The following is a 20,947-nucleotide window of genomic DNA, read 5'->3' as shown; positions in this document are numbered from 1 at the left end:
GTCTTAAAGCACTTGAAAGTTTTTGAAACAAATTGTAGGAACATATTTTTTTCCATTTTAATAATGAATTGACTGGAATTTCAGCATAAAAAATTTGCAGAAAATAATGAGTTAGACACTTGGATTATGAAATCAGTGAAATATTAAAATTTTATTTTTTATTGCTTTATTGTAATAACTGTGTTCATCTGTATTTGTTTAGAATATGAATGTATGATTAAAAAACCAAATGCCTATCAATCAAAACATTTCCCACCTGCTCTCTCTTATGGGACTATCACAGTAGTAAATTAAATGAAACCAACATTGTTTTACTACTTGTCCATCATAAAGTATTACTGGTTCCAGGTGAATACCTATTTTTAAGGGTCCTTTGAAGATTTAATAGAGGGTTTGAAATGAATGGAATACCATGCAATGAAAAATTTTACATCATAAACAAAAATGAGAGGTAAACTGTCAAACATTTTGCAAAGGTAGAAAAAACAATATACTTAAAATAAAAAGAGTTTATACATGCTGGTAAGAAACACTAAAAGCAAAATGGGACAGAAGGGTAAAGGGTATGAACGGACCATGCACTGAAGAAATAAAAATGGCTTATGGAATTAGTTTCAATATCACTAGTAATCAAATAATTGACCTTTAAAAAAGAGAATATAATATTGTCTGCAAAATTAGCAATGATTGAAAAAATGATACTACTTTGCACAGATAACCTTCATTTTCATGTGTCCCAAATGGCAGAATGGCTAAATTATTTATGATATGACTAATTATGTTATGAAATATTATTCAGTCATGAGTTTTCTTCATTTTTGCAGATTAAAATCAGAAAAAATTGCACATAAGAAAATCCTAAGTGTAAATATCAGAAACACCAGTGTTATGCAGTATGGTTCAAGTAATGTTGAGATATATATGTAGATCCATAAAAGAGAAGATTGGACCCAAAGCACCAACACTGTAACAGGACTTTTCTGGGATTTTAGATGATCTTGTATGTCGTCTTTTCTCCTGCATGTCTTCAGAAATCTCTCTAGTGACATCCTTTTGAAGTTTGAAGTTTTCTCTTCCCATCACACACACACACACACACACACACACACACACACACACACACATCAGAGGGAACTGCGGGAGATTGTGATCCCTACATATTCTTGCCTCCACACTTTATTACCTGAAAAACATAAAAACCTAAAGTAGCAAAGTGCAAAAGTGGCCACTGCGTTTGAGAGTGTTAGTGTGAAGACTGACTTTTGAAACCCAAGATTGCTGATGGTTTTAACAACCTGGATTTTTGGGTCCAATCCTAATTTCAAAACTTGTGTTCCATTTTTTTTTTGCCCTAAGTATGCTCAGTGTGTTTCATTTCTTGACTTAGAAATAAATCATAGTTTTTATGCCTACAGAATATATTTTAGATGGTTTAGGAAGAAGGCCTTTTGTGTGAAGTAGACAAATTTGTGGCAGACTCTCAAAGACCATCTTTCTACAATTAGAGGCAAGACCCAAAATGCAAGTACTCCCGAAAGAGGTAACACACCTCCTGTGACTGTGAGCAGGGAGCAAGGACCAAGGACCCCAGGCTTCTTGTCTTCAGGCCCCAATTAGCAAGGCATCATTCTATGTGAGTTTAATACACCCACAATCATAATTACAAATCTTGACATTTAGATGCTCCCAAAGTCAACACCCATCCCAGCAGGGTTAGCCACATTATCACTAGTTAAGGAGATATAGAGCAATTAGAAGCTAAAGGAAAAGGTTAGCTCTACCACACAGAGGGAAGGAGTTCAGCAGCTAAACCCACCTGCAATTGCAGTGTTAATTTTTTAAAATATCGGCTTCAAAGCCTTGTCACCCATGACAAGGAAGATCTGAGTCTAAATGGAATATTTAAGAGAAGTGCTTCCTCAGCCCTCAATCAGGCTGCACACTGACCTTTGCATAGTCTCCACCAGTTGCTCAGCTGTCACAAAATGCTGGAGAAAGTGGAACATCATTGGACCTGTCAGGAGGTCAGTCAGCCAGTGCTCAGGCCAATTTGCTAAAGAGTCTGTTCCCTTACCAGTCCGATGAAATGTAGTACCAATTAATCACCAGCTAATTTTCAGGGAGTTGAAACTTCCTCGTATTTGTTGTCCACTCATCACTTTACCTGGCCTTGCGGGATCTTAGGCCTGGAACGTGAGGCAACCTCAGGGACACATGAAGCTGTGGAAACTTATGTTTTAGGCCAGCAGGGTGACAGGCAAGGGGACACCTGCCTCAGGCCAGCACTGCCCTATTTTAGTTAGAGGGCTTTGTGTGGTTTGCAACCCCCAAAGGTAGGGCACACTGCTCAAGTGCCTGCAACAGACATTCTCTTTTTGAAACTCGTAATGAACTCATAAGACCTCATTGTTTTTTCTGTCAACCTATCAATTCTTTATCTGTCTTTAGAAGGTGGTGGCTTTGTCATTCTCTGCCTCTGCGGAGGCTTTTTATCTGAGAGCTGTTGAGTTGTCTTAAAAGCAGAAAGGTTTCTTTTTTTTTCTTTTACCAAATAGACTGTTCTATTTGTAGCCAAGTCTCATAAATTCAAATACTTGTCAAAATAAATGAATAGTATGTTTGTTATATTCATGACTTAAAATCACGTTTGATTGCTTACTCATTAATCCACGAAATTAAGCAACACACCCTGGATTGCAGTCATTAGTACAAATAAGTGGGGTTCTTCTAAGCGTCAGATGTAGTGGAGCGCATTGTACGGGTGTATTTGTTTCGAAACTAAGTATGTTAATGCACAAATTAGTTTTATAATTTCAGAAGGTTTCTTCTGGAAGAAAACCAAGTACTTAACTGCAGTCCACCAGCAAACGGGGTTGAGATCATAATTAACTAAGTGGATTTTCGTTGGAAAAATTGTAAAATTGTAATTTTACATTGAGCCCAGAGGATGGGCAGGAGCTATTCTGTCCTCTGTAGGAGAATACATGGTAAGGGATGTTACCTTTATTCTTAATTGGATGGAAAAATCAGGACTTGGGGAGATGGTGTCCACCTTAAAAGTGTAGACATCCACATAACAGAGGCTTTGCTTTTCCTCTGGGGTATAGCAGAGGACTTAAATCACTCATTTACCTTAACCCTTTCCCTGCGCCAAGTACCCACTAGGAGCTTGCAATATAAAGTCAGGTTGCACTTGAAGGGGCATCTGGCTGGCTCAGTCGGTACAGCATACAACTCTTGATCTCAGGGTCATGAGTTTGAGCCCCACATTGGGTGTAGAGATTACTTAAGATAAAATCTTTAAAAAGATAACAAAGTCAGGTTGCACTTGAATTCTCTCTGTAATGCAGGGCTAATACCACTTTTCTCACAAGGTTTCTTATGAGTATGAAATAGAATATGTAAGCATTTACAACAGTGCCTGGCACATAATGAGGGCTGCGTAATTATTTGTTAAAAGCATTTTTTAGTCATGTGACTCATGGTTTCAAATAGCTTCCAGTTTTTTGTTTTGTTTTGTTTTGTTTTTTGTTTTAAGTAGCTTACAGTTATAGAGGCAAGTAAATCAAGATCTTTGGGCTATGTGACAGGTAATGATAGAGACATGGACAGTTTTGTGGGAACACCAGAGAGCCTGGTGGAAGACTTCATATGGGGGACTTGAACTACATTTTGGAAGCCATGATAATATATAATAAAGAATTTTAAGTTGGAGCAGGCCATGCCAGATGGTATGATGGAAAGCCCACTTCAGCAGTGGTGTTGGGGGTACCCGTCAGGGGGGGCTGGACTGGAAGCCAGAAGCAAATTGAGGCCTTTGCCGTGGAGATGTGAGCACCTGGCCAGAGGCACTGAGGCATTTTGTTGTAATGGAGTAATCCCTGCAGAGAGAAAGCAACCTTAGATTCCAGTAAGTTACTGCCTTCATGGATGGCTGTGGTAGCGCTGGGCTTTGGCCAAGAAATTACCAAAGGAATGTTTCTGAGACAATTACAGCTTTGCTGTGGATAGAGAACAGAAACTGGAGGGAAGTAAGGAGAATAAAACTGAACCAGTGAAATAGTACTTATGTGAATCTTACGACATTGTCAACATATGTATGCTTTGTAATTTACAAACTATTTTTCCCTGTGCTATTTTATGTTTCGTAGTGTCAGTTATACTCCCTTAAAAAAGAAAACTCTTCCAAAACTGCAGGCTGGATGTGTGTGATTTAGTTAAGAATAATTTGAAGAAAAAGCCATTTGTGTGTACATGTGTCCATGCATTTTAAAACATTACCTTCATTACCGATAGGGTACACTCTCCCAAGACCTTTGAAGCCCTTGCAAATGGATAAAACCGAGGAACGTCCAGTGATAAATGGCAAGCAAAGCTACTCAGCAGATTGGCATCATTTCTAAGAATTTATCAGCTGGTTTAACCTTGAGGATCTTTCACTTTCTTGTGTGTCCACCATTTTTAATCTGTATAATTTAGAGACAGTGAAAATAGTATTACTAACAAACCAGATATATTGAGTTTTTATAATCTCTGACATTCGTGTTACCTCAGAATGCTTGAAACTTCTTCTAGCTTCTTTACCTGTATGCTTTTCCCACTGCTGCCCCCAAGGGCCCTTTTTAGGAGTAGGACTTGGTGGCTGCCACCTGGCCTCCCTGGGGCTCTTTGCCCTACGACTGCTATGGATGGTGAAGGGCATAGAGGAAAGTGTCTTCAGGCTTTCCTTGTGTCTATTAGTGTCAGTTGTGAAGGTTGTTTCATAAATGCTGAGCTGTGACTGCGAAGGAAAGTCAAGAATGCAACAAAAACAAACCCAAGATTCTCTCGAACATTAAGTCAGTCCCAGGAAACATATGATTCAGTATAAATGTGTTTAATGCATACCTGGCTTCTTAGTGAGTTACTGCATAATTAAAGGAGGTAAATGTACTTTTGGCCAAAATATTGGTGGTTTTTAATAAGCGTATTTTTTTGTCATCACAGGCAATGTAGGCAGCTGTCTCTTTAAAAAGCGCTGAGAATAAATAGGGTTCTTAGTACAGTTGAATAAATTATGTTATTTTCTTTAGAATGAAGCTTAAAGCTGTAAAGTGTATAAAGGTCCCTATTATGGATTTTCAGTTTGGAGAGGAAATGAAAATTGGTTTAGCTCATTTACTGAATGTCGATCGAACTTTGTGAGAATCAGAGCTGTTACATACTTGCTCTGAGGATGCTGGATCTGATGCTTGCATCAGATGAAGATACTAACATGAGCATGCTAATTTTGAAAATCTGGATTAAATGCCTTTAGCTAGCTGTCAAAATCCTACGAAGGAAGATCACCTATTTTCAAACCTTTCTTTAAAGTGGCATAAAATTAACTCACATAGCCAATTGTTATTTAGTTACAAGCAGATGCATACATTTAAATGAAATTCTGCCGTGTTTCACTCTCTTCCCAAAGGTGATAATGTGTTTTCCTCTACTTGTGAAATTGTTGTAATTTCACAGTCTTACTTAGATTTAATTGTGTTTATTAAGATTTGAGACAAATGATTCCAATTTTGTAGGATCCTGGTTTTCTTCCTTTGTCTTTTAATTTTATTTGATAGTTGTTGGTAATATGGAATATGGATGAAACAGTAAAAATAGCAATATGTTGTTAAATTCAACAGTTTAACCCAAAGAACTCAATATGGAAAATAAGATTTTCTTAGTAGTACATTAGTTTACCTGACGTGTAATTAAAATAGAGCCACATATTTCTTACTGTAATTACTGATACAAAAAAATACACTTTTATAAATTGTATTCTATGAGCATTGGGATCATCCTTTTCTATTCTCTATGTAAGCTAAAGATAATGGCATCAGATTATAAAAATTCAGGCTATAAAACTGACAGAATGCTGTAGGTTGATAACAGAGCAAACCGCATCATGAATATTGAAGGACTCTGCAATAAATGCACTTGGTGGCATTTATTATTAAAATATTTACTTGTCAGTGTAGAAACTGAAGTCATTGGTATATTGCTTCCAGTTATGGTGGAAATAGACAGCAGAACCTATGTATTGCTAGCTGGAAGAGCAGTACTGCACGTCTAATGGGTTGTGTGTTCTTGTGTGATGAAGAGCAAGAAAAAAAAACAACAAAAATTACCTATTTGATGTGTTTGATCTTGGTGCTTTCTCTGTTCCTCTGTCAATCCTGTGATGAAGAGATTAAAGAGAAGCAACAAAGTAAAAGCAGAATATGGATAAATAAGTCAAGTGGGATTTAGTCTGGAAGCCAGAGAATGTTAGCTATGGTAGGAAAAGGAATTAACATTTAACCTTCCATTGTGTATCAGGCTATGTGCTAAGCATTTAGGCATGTTAGGGATATTATCAGGGAAATTAACATTCTACCTCCACTTGACTCACCCCCCAGCACATGTGCACACACACACTCGCACGCACACACACACGTGCACACATGCAAACACACCTTTACTAGTGATATCATATAGTCTCGCTGTTTGAGTATAAAAACAGGGCTGAGTCTTTGAAGAGTTGTTGATGGTGTGAAATTGCAGAGAACACACGGCTCTTTTGAGCAAGTCTATTACTCAGGTTTCATGGATGTTGTAAATTATCCAAAGTTCTTCTATTTCTTTTCATCTTTTAGTTTTTTGTTGTTGTTGACTTTTTCATTATTTTAACCTTTACAAGGTAAGTATGAGAAAAAGATGGAGATATTCTCTAATGTGAGGTTTATGGGTGATTTTTTTTCTAAGAGAATCCTAATTTCAGTTGTTCTTTCCATATGCCTTCAGGGGTGGGCAGAGGATACTTGCAGTTACCAAAACCAGTGCCTAATCTTTGAATTGGGAACACCATCCACATGGACAACTGAGATCTAGTTATTGAACATAATTTGGACATGCTACATTAATATGCTTCTTTTTCCATGTTTTCCTAAATTCTATTTAGAAGTTAAGTATGTTCCTGAGAATTATACTCTGCCTCGACCTCTCAAACAGAGGTATGAAACACATGGATAAACATTGTACCTCTTCCTGGTGCCTTGATTTTACTGGCAATTAAAGAGAAAATCTTTTTGCATTAAAACAAGCACAGAAAGCTGGTAGAATGCAAAATATAAGACATGAATTTGTAAAAGCTGAGCCCTTCAACTGTGAGCTTAGGGTATGCCAACTCAGGCTAGGCCCCCACTACCCTGGAGGTCTATTCACATTTGTTCTCAAGCTATGTTGGGGCACACATCTCGAAGCTTGACACCAGGTACATCCAAGTGGCGTCTTGGAGGAAAGTGGGCAAGGGAGTGCCTGGCGCCAGACTGCTATCCCTGCTCCCTCTCCATCTGCCACACACCTCTAGTGAGACACTTCTGCTCCTTCAGAGACCAAAGAAACAGATTCTTCCTTGCAAAACTGAGCCTGAAAAAGAAAGGAGAACACACATAATCTCTATTTTTGGAGCTTGATGTGGCAGAAGCAATTTCTCCCAGTGTTGAATAGAAAAATGAGGAATTTCTCCCCCATAACAAAACCAAAACAACAGCAATAATGATAATGACACTTGGAGGATCTTACAGGTATGTATTGGTTGTTTATACTCATTCATTTCTAAAAAAAAAAATAATAATAATTTGAATGTTTATTCTGAAAACACATGAAAAAATCCAGGGATCTTTTATCTTATTGCTATCTTAGATGTTAGTGTCTGTTCTTGCCTCATTTTACTCATTCCAACAAATATATGTTCAGGGCCTACTATGTATATGCACCATTCTAGGTGATGGGAATACAACAAAAAAGACAGAAATCACTGTTTTCTTGGAGCTTATATTCTAGTACCGTGAGAAGACCAGCAATAGCTAAGATGAACAAGAAAAGATGAAACACTGAGAGGGTGATAAATGCTACCGAAGAAAAGGAAGAGAGGGTAGGAAGTTGTAGTGACGTTGCAACACAGACGTGTGGTGTTTGAGTAAAGTTGGGAAGGATAGGGAAACAAGCCATGTGTGTGTCTGGGGGAAGACTGCTTCAGGGAGCGAAGGGACAGAGGGGACAGCAAATGCAAAGACACTGAGTCAAGAACAAAGAAGAAGAAATCATAGCTGGATGGAATCCAGACAGCAGGGGAGAATGTACTCAGAACGTGAGGTCAGAAGTTTCACAGGGAGCCCATGACCGGAGAGTCCATTGCAAGGACTTGAGCTTCACTGTAAGTGACACGGGAAGGCAACTGATCAGAGGAGAGACATGACCTGCCTTGCGTTTTAGTAGGGTCAGTCCGGCTGCTGTGTTGAGAATGAACTGAAAGGGAACATGGGTAGAAACAATGAGACCAGACAGGAAATTGTCGTCATAATCCACGGGAGAGACTGGGAGTGGGGTCCAAAGTGGTGAGAGTGGAGGGGTGAGAAGCAGTTAAACTCTGACTATATTTCGAGATTGGTTGGCAAATTGGTTGTGTGGGGGGTGTATGAGAGACAGAGGGAGGAAGGGAAGGAAGGAAAAAGGCATCAAGGATTGATAGGAGGCTTTTATCCTGAGCAGTTGGAAGAATGGGGTGCCGTTAATTGAGATGTAAAAAGATTATGGAAAGAGCTTTGGAAGGTCAGTTTTTCAGTTTTGACATGTTACTTTAGACAGTGGACCATATGATCCTGGAGTTCAAGAAGCAGCTCTTGGTTGAAGGTTTCAGTTTGGAAGTTATCAGCATATACTTACATGTATGCCATGAGACAGATGAGGTGTCCAAAAAAAAATTTAGACATATTTCACATTTTTAGAGACAAGGAGGATAAGTAAAAGGAAATTTAATGGAGGGCCCAGAGAATTGAAGATGTTCGGGAAGGCAAGTGAAGAAAATAATTTAAGGAAGAGGGTAGTGATCAACCGTCTCCTTAAATCAAGCCAGAAAAGTGGCTTGGGATTTAGCTACCTGAAGATTTGTTTTTGACCTTGATAAGAACAGTTTCCATGGGGTGGAGGGGCGAGAGCCTGACTAGTGTGGTCTCAGCAAAGAATGGGAGGAGAGAGACTGGAAATTTGCTCTGTGGACAGCTCTTTCAGATTTTGCTTTCAAGGAAAGTTGAGAAATGGGTATGGTATCTGTAGGGGTCCTGAGAAGGTTGTTTGTTTCTATTTTTGTTTTGAGTGGGAGAATGAATAGCATATTTGTGGACTAACCTTCCTGTGTCTCTTTGGGGATAAGATGCCTACATACTGACAGAGATCTGTGCAGACAGAAGTTTTGATTGGGAATAATGGCTGTGTGAAAAGAACTTGAATTATGGGGTCTTTGGGAAATGTCGGTGTTGCACTGGGTGACATGAGAATACTGACATTATGGAAGGAGAACAGAAGGGTCACCAGAAGATGGATAAAGCAGCAGAGGAGGAAGGCATCCAAATGAAATATTGCTTGTTTGCATTTTGCATAGCATTTAGGTCAGTATAGGCCCTACCATGTCAGTGAAAAATCTTCCGTATGCCTTAGAAGTGTAGTCTAGGTGAAACCTTAACAACAGAAAACTTTCAATAGAATTCCTTCTTTCATGTCCATCTCATCTCTGTGGGAAAGGTAATTTGTAATGGGTGTAAGGTCAGGGAGGAGAGGCCATTTTCCTGCACTGGACGCTTTGGAAATCAGCATGGCTTCCTTCTATTGAGGGACTAGAACAGTGGTTTATGTTAATTAATGCATCTCTGTAACACTGTCTGCTGGGAACTCTGTTACCCAGGAATGTAGATGTTCTGATGAGTCAAGTAATCTAGCTAATAAGCACCTGCAATGTGTACAGCTAAATAAATTGTCGATGTTGAAGCGAGTGTAAGTTCTGTGCATGTTGTGGATGTTGAGGTGAAGAGCCCATGGTGAGTCACTCAGCAGCCAGCACCAGTGGACCCAATGACTCCATTTGGGCACCACAGATTCAGGAACTGAACCTCTTCTTTCCAGGAATAGAGACCCGTTCGTTCATTCATTCATTCATCCACACATCCAGAGTAGACTCTCTGGTGATAATTCCTGTCAGTTATGGGATTGGGAGACAGACCGTGAGATTTGGGGCTGCTCCAGTTCATCTTATCATCATCTTTGTGAAGAGTCATGTAATGCCTTTTCTGTGTCTACCGTATTCATTAGGACATAACATCCTAATGGGAAAACCACATATATTTGACAACGTAGCCTCTCTTTTTACAGTTTTCATTTTGGAAAACAGTCACACTGTGGTCTGAAACCCTGGGTAGGAAATTTAAAAAGACTGGATTCTTGTACTCATTACTATTTAGTATATCCCTTTGGGAAACAAAATCTCTGAACTGTTGTGTTCTCTCATTTGATAAATAGGTGTACCATTCTTATTACATATGCTATAAACTTGTGTAGATATGAAGGTATGGAAAACAGTAAAGTATCTTAAGGAGGAAGGGTTATATAACAAACATAGGTAATGATTTATGAGTTTTCAGTTTTAAGATTCTGTATTATACTCTAGATTGCTATTCTATTATTTTTTTCTCTTTTCCCCAGTATTTAAGGCACAGTACATATATTAGCAGTTAAGGATGTAGCAAGAGGAAAAGTAAGGTACTAGTCTTAACTTACACAAAAGTGTTCGTAGAACCAGTATAATAAGCCACTTTGCCTCGCCAATTGGCAATTAAAATAAATGTTACTAAGATGTGTTAGAATTCACCAATATGCAAAACTGAAATTATAATTATGTCACGAAAATAGTGATGAAAATAACACTTCCAGCACATTTTAAAAATTGATTTTATTTTCCTTTTCAAGATTCAAAGTGTTAAGCTCTTCACTCTGACCAGATGATTAGAAAGATACAGAACTACTGATTATTTTTATACTAGAATAATCTTTCATTATTAATCTATTTAAGTCTTCTCTCAAATCAGTTCATCAGTGCTGCCAATTAAAAATAGAAAATGTATGTGCTCAATTTCAAGAATTAAAAATAATGCCTTGGGAGTAGCATTTCTTTCCTGTGGTAAGAGGATTGTTGGATTTTCCAATTAAAGAAGTCTCCATACTGGAAATGCGTAGTCAGTTATGAAAATTATTTTTGAATAGTCAATTTGCATATCCCTAATTGTATTCATTTCTTTTGAAAGACTGAACTTGGAATTTATGATGTTTTGATTGATTACTCCTGCATTTGTGTTATTAATACTATTGCTAACAAGATTCCCCTATGAATGGGCCTTTGAGTGCCTTTCCTGAATAAATGTTTGAATCATAAGTAGGTTTGTTTTATTTAATGAATGAAAAATATCTAAAGATTTCCTAGCAGGTTTCAGATTTGCACACACTGTCCTTTGTTGGGTTGACAGTCACATCCCCGCGCTGCCTACTACACACACACTTGGACTTTTCCACATCACCTGATGAGCAGCATGCGAAGTCGTTCTATGGTGGTGCTGTCTGCCGGCCAAAAACACAGTTTCATCAGGACTGTCCTCGCTGTTCGTACAGCAATGTTTGTGCAATGAATATTTTATTGTATTTTGCCCTTTATGAAAAATGACTTGGAAATGGACAATTAAATGTTTTTATGTTAAGGACAAGAAACAGTTTTCATACAAAACAAAATTGAGATGAAGATGGGAATGATTTGTTTAAAAGTGCTGATGTGTAGTCTCATTGGACTTGACATTCATTGGACTTAAACCAGTCAACATAGTGTCATGAAGGAAGAGAACAAAATTAAAGGGATATATAAAAAGGGGATATCTGTGTGTACAAAGTGAACACATTGTATGGAAATATGCACATATATTGTGATTGTGTCTAAAAGGACAGCTGTAATTGTGGATTTTATAAAATCTTAGCTCTCTGAGACTGGAATGGCCTCTTTTACCCTGTAGATCTGTTGTTCAGCTTTTGCATATTCAACTTTTGTTTCTGGAAACCCTCTTAAAAAAATACTGAAGTCCTTTTTGGCATATTGGAAAAGGTGGCGTGGGGAAGGGGCAGCCATTTCCTTCCTTCGAGACAGCCAAAATAGGTTCTTTATTTCAAGAATAGATAAACCATTAAGGAAATCCTGCCACTGTCCTTACAGACATAATATTGCATTGAGAGTTGTGGTACAGTAACGTCCAAGTTACAAGTTTTCAGAGGCCATTTTCCTTAAAATCAAAGAAAGATCACAATCAGCTAGATACAGTGTTGTGTGATATGCATGCCATTCAAAGTAATTAGTGTTGTTGGATTTGTTCATAGCTGATTGCTGTGTTTGATGAACAAGAACCACTTCACAAGATTGAGAGCCCCAGTGGAAACCCTGCAGGTCGGCAGAGCCCAGATGCCTTTGAGACGGAGGTGGCTGCCCAGTTGGCTGCATTTAAACCAATTGGTGGGGAAATTGAAGTAACCCCTTCTGCTCTGAAATTAGGTATGTGTATTTTCACTGGTATGCTCTTCACCTGGTTGAAATGCATCATCTTGCTGATTATGAGTTGCTTCTACTATATGACTTAGCCTCTTAGTGTCTTTCTTTAAAAATCTGGTTTGTCTTTTCTTTAAATTATTTTTACATAGCTCTTTGTAGCTGCGGATGCTCAAACAAGGTGATATGGTTTTTTTCTTGAATGGTGGGTGGATCTGAATTGCTTGCTCCTGCAGTATCCTATGGGACAGGCTGGTCTGTAAGTGATGGGGTTCATCTATAGCCTATGAGGGTCACTTAAAAAATGTCTCTGAAAAGGGTCATCTGGCAAAAGCTAACAGTTACCAAGGAATTCAGACTAGGAATAGAGGTCACTTTCTGTTTCAGCCACCTTCTTTTTCTCCTCAAACGATGTATCTCAGACTTTGGGGAAAACATCTTGAAGATAGTCTCTTAATTCTATCCTACTGATTTATTCCAGCAAGAACCACCTACCCAGTAATTTTGTTCAGAGTTCTTCATTTTTGTTTTGAAGGCATTGGGAGAAAAATAAACATTCTTCTCAAGTTTCAGTGAATTTACATCTCCAAGAGCAATGTCAGTTTTCGGTGATGCCTCTTAGAGATAAATTTAGGTCAGTTTAACAGCGCGAAGCTTTTGAAAAAGCCACTAACATTTTGGTACTTAAAAACAAATTTTCATTCCTTTTGAATGTTTGCATATGTTTTGAGACTGCTCTGAGCACCTGTTATATAGGTTAATTATCCAGGTAGAAGAACAGAGGCTTTTACTACTCTGCAAGGGGACTCCTTGCTTTGCAAAGCAAAGTATATGCTTAAAATCATAGTCCTGCAGAGTACTGGGTTTTCCCATCTGAAACAAAATGTTTACTGGAAAGTGTATTTTACATACCACAATACTGAATATCCGTATTTGGTACTAATTTTCTGGAAAGCATCTGTGGTGCCGCTTTTATAATAAACCAAGTGGAAATTTATGACCTCTGATCTTCATGATGCTCCTCTATCCCTTGGAAACCCAGCTAGTGATGTGGTGTGCTGGAATGCGGACAACCCAGGGCTCCGTGGCAGCCTCGCTCCATCCACAGCAGAGGTTTGTGGCTTCAGCAACCTCACCGCCCTATCATTCATTTGCATAATGGTGCCTTTTTAGCCATTATGCAAATGGTATGGGAGGGAAATTAGGCAATAAGGGAAGACGAAAGGAGAAAATTGCTCTTGCTTGTTTTGATATTCTATTTATAAGCAAGCACTGTGTGGTCTTCAAACGGCTGAACCTTAGAGTACCCTGTGCTGGGGAATTTGTTTCTGTCTTCTCTTAGGAGTTTTCTCAGGGGGAAAAAAAAAAGTTTGTTTTTCTTAAGCTTTCTCAGCTTCTTTTGTTGAACTGTCTAAGCAATATAATGTTGAAATCAGGAAGAACGGTAAGCTGAGGTTCTTTTTCTTTGAAAGTGAATTTTTTCCTTTAGTACTAATTTTTGGTGAGAGAGAGGGAGAATCTTTATTAAGTGGGGCCTATATGCCAGGCACTGAGCTCAGAACAGTGCACCAAGTGTTCTAAATCTTTGCTTATGACAGCTCATTTTTTTTTAAGGATTTTTTTTAAAGATTTTTTTTTTTCCAGACAGAGAGCGCAGGTCCATGAGAGGGGAGAGGGGCAGAGGGAGAAGCAGACTCCCCGCTGAGCAGGGAGCCCGATGTGGGACTCGATCCCGGGACTCCAGGATCATGACCTGAGCCAAAGGCAGACACTTAACTGACTGAGCCACCCAGACGTCTCATGACAACTCATCTAAGCCTCACGATACTTAGCTGGGTTCTGTTATTCCCCTCATTTAAGAGGTGAGGACACAGGCACATAGTACTGAAGTAATTTATCCCAAATCACATAGCGATTAGATGGCAAAGCCAGGATTTGAACCCTTCCTGGCTCCAGTGTCAGGAACCATTTTCCTGTGCTGTCTCTCATAGGCTAGTAGTAAAAGAATACATTGATATGCTTTTTCTGGGGTGTACTTTGTGAATAGGTATCTAAACCCTGAAAAGTGCTTACCTTCCCAGCTTGGGATCCATTTCACGTAGTAGTGTGGATGATGTGATGAGATTAGCTAACCGTCCTCACTGGGTGGTCAGTGTTGCCTTCCAACCATGGGGTCTGAAGCCCCGGCCTCACCTCCGCTTCCCACCCCTCTCCTGACGGCCAGCCTCACGTCCTTCCGCCTTCATGCACCCCACCATTACAGCGGGACAGAGCTTGCTCATCACTCAGTCACGGAGGCCTCAAGCTGACCTCTTTCTTCCCAGGGCCTGCTTTCTCCAATCCCAGCTTCTGCCGGAGCTGCCTTTCTAAATCACAAATCTGATTATATAACTCCCTGCGTAACAACTTCCAGTGGCTTCCTAGTGCGCGAAGAGCCATGTCCAAACTCATTAGCAGACTGATGCAGATGGTTCCTCGGAATTAGCAGGAGGAATCTGGGCAGGGATGAATGATGAAAAAAAAGTCATCCCTTATCCTCCCTCATGGGTCCAGCAGATTGAGCACTTTTCATTCCTGGAACTTTGAAAGCAAAGAAGGGAAAAACATTTATCAAGTTTCTCAGAGAAACTAGAGAAGGAAGCAACCCAGCCTGCTTTGGTGTCTGACTACTCTGTTTTCCTTTCCTTTTGTTGCCCTCAGGTCAGGGTGTGGTCGCAGATGGGGCAGATATGCCAGGGATATGGCTGGCAGCAGACGCAATGCTCACGGCTGCTGGGGGGAATGTGACCTGGTCGTGCTGTCAAGCCCACCCTGAGATCCTGCTTGATGGAGGGGCGTGGGTGGCTGGGGGGGAGTAGCACTTGTGTCCCAGTGATTCACCATAACGGGGTGCATATAAAACGCCGAGCCCCAGCCCTTCACCTCAGCTCCCCACTCAGCTCCCAGAGGCCATTGGAACTGGTTCTACTTCTCCTGGGGCTCATTTGCATAGGCTGGTATAGCAGACACAGGGCTTATTCTCACGGATTGTCAAATTCTTAAGCCCCATTCAAGAAGATGGGGAATTTAATCGTTATCAGCTCGCACGCTTATATCTCTGATCAAGATACCATTTAACAAATAATAGGAATCAACACATTTTTATGATTGGGTCATATTAATCACCAAAAATTTGTATTGTATTGATATCTGAAATAAAAATATGCCCGATATTCAGTATAATTTTTATATCATTGTCCAACACAAGATGATGATTAACGATACTCTGTTAAAAGCCAACAACATTCCCCATATGCATACAGAGCTCAGCCCCTCCTTTTCTTTTTCTTCCAAGATGAAATACTTACGCCCAGAATATGCCAGAAGTTCATATTTACAGGTTCTTCACAAGCTGCCTACTTCCTGTCTGCCCACCTTTATTGCTGGCCCCTCTTCCACAGTTCTGTTAACCTGCAGGCACCCAGGAACCACTTGCCATTCCTCAAATCTGATGTCTTTCAGGCCTCTGTAGAGGTGCTAGCCTCTTCACCTTGATCCTCCCTTTGCCTCTTTTCTACTTGGTGAACTTGGTCTGCACTTTTTAAATTCAAACCCAAATATGACTGTGTTTGTAAAGCCTTGTGCACACCTTCAAGATGGTACAATAGGTATGCAATAAATACATTTCTTAATACTTCATTCAGTAATGATGAGTTACAAAGATGAATTGAAGAAATCTTCTACTGACCTAAAAGATTTCAGTCATATACCCTATAAGCTAATGGGGTATATATTTTTATTTATAGGAGGAGTTTCAAATCAATTGGGCATCTACAAAATTCCAACTTCATTCATCTAAATTATTTCTTGCCATTTATTTTCCCAATGGATTTTCTTTTCCTTTTCTTTTTTCTTTTTTTAAAGATTGTATTTATTTATTTGAGAGAGAGAGCGCGTGCACAAGCTGGGGGAGGGGCAGAAGGAAAGGGAGAGGCAGACTCCCTGCTCTGCAGGGAGCCCAATGAGGGGCTGGATCCCAGGATCCTGAGAATATGACCCGAGCCAAAGTCAGATGCTTAACCGACTGAGCCACCCAGGCCACCCCCATCCCGCACCCCAATGGATTTTCTAATGTAATGCTAAATGTCTAAGTCCTGATGCAGAATGATTTGCTAGTTTGGGCTAACACTTTAAGATTCTGTTTCTGAAATTGGCCAGTGCTTCCTACTGTATAGCCTAGAGATTGCTAACTTAAAAATCTATTTAAAAGAAGAGACTTGCTGTAGAACAAATGCCAGGGAGAATGGCACAGACTCATATTCACAGAGTCCACTTGAACTTTAAAGTCAGCCAGTTCAGGGATTTTTCCAAGTCTTCTTTGGAGCCCCATGGTACTTCTGAACATGATTTAGGATTTCAACAACTATGTGATTGTAGTTAATTAACAAATGACGTTTATTGAGCATTTAAGTTTTAGACGCTCTTCTAATTTATTCATGTTCACTCTTTGTACAGGTAAGGTGGATTATGCTAGTAGGGAAGGAAGGAATACAGAAGGCTGTTGAGTAGGCAACAGAGAATCCTGATGCCTTTTAGAAGTCCTGTAGTGAAGAGACCCACTTCCCCTCAAGAATTCATAGTGCCCCTGACAACACCTTTTGTAAAGTGCTGGTTCTGGAAATAGAATAGGATTTCATAATTAGCAGTTCTCTAGACAATTGACATTATTTTACAAATAAGCAAATGTGTGCTCTGATGTCAAATAACTGGTTGGGTAAAGAACTAGAGTTGGACCCTATGTCTTTTGGCTTCCAGTGCAGCGCTCTTTCAACTACATGGCATTTTGGGGATTAACTGAAGATTTCAATTACCATGTCTTTTAATACTATATGTGATAAGATACCACTTCATGTCCTTTTGGAATCGAGATAGAGTGTAAATTAATAAATAGATACTATGAAGAGCTGTAAGTCAGAAGCTAATAAGGGAGTAAAGACCAGAAAATTAGATGGAGAAAATTTCCTTTAAATCTTTCTGTAGGGGCACCTGGGTGGCTCAGTCGTTAAGCGTCTGCCTTCGGCTCAGGTCATGATCCCAGGGTCCTGGGATCAAGCCCCGCATCGGGCTCCCTGCTTAGTGGGAAGCCTGCTTCTCCCTCTCCCACTCCCCTTGCTTGTGTTCCCTTTCTCGCTGTCTCTCTCTCTGTCAAATAAATAAAAATCTTAAAAAAAAATAAAATAACAAAATAAATCTTTCTGTAAGTTTAAAAAAAAAAAAGGAATTTACTTCGTCTCCTCACCCCTTGTAGGTTTGCACACACCTGCATGTGTATGTGTTTGGGGGAAAACTGCACCAAAACCAATATGCTAATGGGGTATGGAGGTGATTTTTTTTTCCGTATTGCAGATACTGTTGTATTCTTTTTAACATTTCAAGTATCTGCACGTAGGGCTTTCTGTACATCAGACAAATCAGGACAATTAGCTTGCAATTAAGAAGAGTAAGGGTCTTTTAGCCTTCTCGTCAGTGGTTCCTGTGCTGCCTTTAGATCTGTGGTACCTGACCTTCTACTGTTGCACAGAAGACGTCATGAGATCATGGCCCCAAGCTTGGCCCATCCTTGTACCTTGGGAACCAGTGGTGCGGAGCTGGTCCCAGACCTACAGTATTTGATCTAGCTGTGTGCCCAGGTAAATCATTTAATCTATATCAGGACCACATCTTTCAAACAAAATACATCAGGACACATTTGTCATTCCCACAGAAGTGAATATTTGAGTTGAGACCATCTGGGTCATTTAGTTACGTGTCATTACCATGTCTCCTTGCCCCATGGTTTTCTCATCTGTAAAATATCCCTTGCTTGCCCTAATGGGCTATGATTGTTTTAGGAGAATTTCATTCGTACTGCACTGAATTTGAATCTGACTCCGTGCGCCTGCCAATTTCTGTCCCATGGCCCCAGTTAATTAGTAGTTTTATTTGGGATCTTTTGATAATTTTTTTTCAGTACTTCTTGACAGAAACTTGCTATTTTGGGTTCAAGCTTACGTGAGAAAATATTTTCTTTAGTTATAATTATTTTAGGGATGTAATTTAAACAGTGTGTCAGGAAAAAACGTATTTCGGACTTGGTTGTTGCTAATCTTGTGATCTATATTACCCAGATATAAAGCAATCTGATTAAAGTTTGGAGTTGAAATAGCATTAGCTTTATTCTCCTCATGTGTGTTAAACTTTGAAGATGAGCTTACTTTCTATTTGAAAGTGATCCTTGTTTCTGAGACTTGAAAGCTGAAAGGTGCCTCAGATGCTTTATTGTTTCCTGTGTGTTTGTGCTTCAAAACTGAAATGGAAATTATGATTGTGTGTTTGTTATAATATAATTATTTTTCAAAACACTGAGTTCCCTTGTCTTTACTTTCAGTAGTTCTCAGGAAAAAAAAAAATTACATAGCCATAGATTAGTGTTGTAAATTGTGACCGTTTTCTATCTAATTTTGACTAATTTACTGCATAAGGGAAACATATGGGAACATTTGTCTGAATTTTCAAGGAAACCAAATCCCTTTATGGCACTGATCTTCAGGAAAAAATAAAGAAGGGGGAAGTTTATTCCTTTAATTAGGCTGCAGTGTGTAAGTAGCTGCTGTACCCATAATGTGAGTTTAAGTATTGGCATCTGACCCTAGACAAACACAGTCACACCACACACATAGCAGAACTAAAGCTCAGGGCTGGGCTGGGCTTCTGCCGGAGCCTTTGAATTTAGACTACAAAGCGCACAAGCATGTTGTGGGTTCCTCTTTGCAGGAAGCTCTCCGTTGTGGGCTGTGAAACCAGAGTTGAAATTACCAGGCAACTGAGGTCATTTGCTTGGATGAATCCATAAGTCATAATTTGGTCATTGAGTTTCATCTTATTTGTTTCCTGTTGGGGCTGATTATTCAAAAGTTAACAGCTATAGAATAGCTTTTCTTTCCTTACTTTTTTCTTCCCTGTGAGGCTGGTATTTTCTTCTCATGCAGGCTTAGATGAATGATGCTGTAATTAGCTATGGTAACCTTGCCAGGCCATCATCAATCAGTCACAGCCATAGAGTCAACAAAGTGTGTGCATGCTTTCTGGAACGACAGTGACTAAATCAGGATGAAGGAGGTCACGGCATTTCTAACCCATTTCTGGCATCATTCTTCTTTTCCTGATGTTTTGGTTTTTATTTTAGTTTGTTTTCACTGTAGGTGAAAGTTGCTGGGGGTGGGGGGAGTCAGATTATATATTGAATATTTTAAAAATGTTTTGATACTCCAGAAAGGGCCCGAGGTACTTGGTTGAATGAAAAAAATAAAACCAATACCTAAAGACAAGCAACTCCTGAACAAATGTTAAAAGGTAATTACCACACAGGAGTCATTTTTGTTTGTGTTAGTGAAGTACAGATGTGAGTAATAGTTCAAATAAGAACTTTCCAGCATACTTGGCATTACCTTTTGTAAGTAATTGCAGATGAATGGTGTATACAGGCATACTTCATAGACAGGCAATCAGTTTATAACATTTTATGAAAATAACAGATTTGCTTGAAAATATTCCATGTTCTTATAAATGTCTTTTAAGTGAGATATTGTTTATTAAGTTATAGAATGTTAAACAAGAAAAAACATTACCATCAGCCTACTATTTTCATTTTTCTGTTTTCTGTCGAGTTTGTCTTTGTATTTCTTAATTACTACCTGCTTCAGTTCTCCTTTGTCCCTTCAATTTTGTGTGCTATATCCAATGGCTAAATTTAGGACTTAAATTGGTACTAAGGTGGTTGTACTCTATGGAAAAAAAATATTAAAGGGGATTTGCATTTAGCCATTCATCCAAAAATGTAAGATAGTATATAAAAAAACAAGCTTTCACTCTTGTTCTTTTCCAGCTATAAATTTCTAAGTTGATTATATGACCTCAAAAAAAGCAAAAAACAAAAAAACGCCGAGTTCACCGTCTCCCCTTTGGCCTCTTGCCGACGCTGGACCCACACTGAGACAGAGTCTGTAGATCCTCTCATAAACAAACGGAATGAAAGGTCACCTTCCTACTGCTTGCTTGATATTAGACCCCTGGGTTTTCAGGCCTCTTTTGCACACTGCTTTTAGTAGTAAGTCCAGTGAGGCCATGTTTGCAAAGTCCTACTCCCTGAGTGGTGAAAATATTTTCAGTCATACTGTCATATTCAACTTTTTATAATTCCTTGGGCCACTGATAAAATCATTTGCAGTTTGTTCTTTTAATAAAAGAAGGGGAAGACCACCCCCCAACCCTCCAACACACACACACACATACCCTTAGTCTCTTCTTACTCCTTTCCCAGCCACCATTACAACCCCCATCTTCCTTTTTTATAACCCCTCTTTTCTAGGACAGCCAAGTAGCACCAGACAGAATGGTCGTCCATTCTCTGGAGAGAGGTTCTGCTTTTGAGAGCCTTCTAGGGTTTCACATGCCTTTTTCAAAATGCTTTCAAATTAATTATCTGTATTAAGCATTCTTAACAATAGGACTCAGATTTTT

At 39.3% G+C, this 20,947-nt stretch overlaps 1 protein-coding gene across 9 annotated transcripts in view; it reads left to right on the top strand.

Annotated features, from left to right (window-relative positions):
• The window catches only part of PARD3B (par-3 family cell polarity regulator beta), a 1,017,627-nt gene that overhangs the window by 395,290 nt on the left and 601,390 nt on the right, over nt 1-20,947 (top strand). For 8 of the 9 annotated variants that reach the window (XM_073879629.1, XM_073879634.1, XM_025892834.2 and 5 more), the window contains exon 3: nt 12,244-12,415. The exons of the other annotated variant lie outside the window; for it this stretch is intronic. In XM_073879629.1, the coding sequence (XP_073735730.1) occupies nt 12,244-12,415 (172 nt within the window). The remainder of the gene's footprint in view (nt 1-12,243; nt 12,416-20,947) is intronic. 9 annotated transcript variants of the gene reach the window in all.

Source organism: Callorhinus ursinus, unplaced genomic scaffold (assembly GCF_003265705.2).
Source record: "Callorhinus ursinus isolate GAN/ISIS: 27379988/994484 unplaced genomic scaffold, GSC_fseal_2.0 scaffold2, whole genome shotgun sequence".
Lineage (NCBI taxonomy): Eukaryota > Metazoa > Chordata > Mammalia > Carnivora > Otariidae > Callorhinus > Callorhinus ursinus.
The sequence above is the reverse complement of the archived record's forward strand: the minus strand, read 5'-3'. Positions and strand labels throughout refer to the sequence as shown.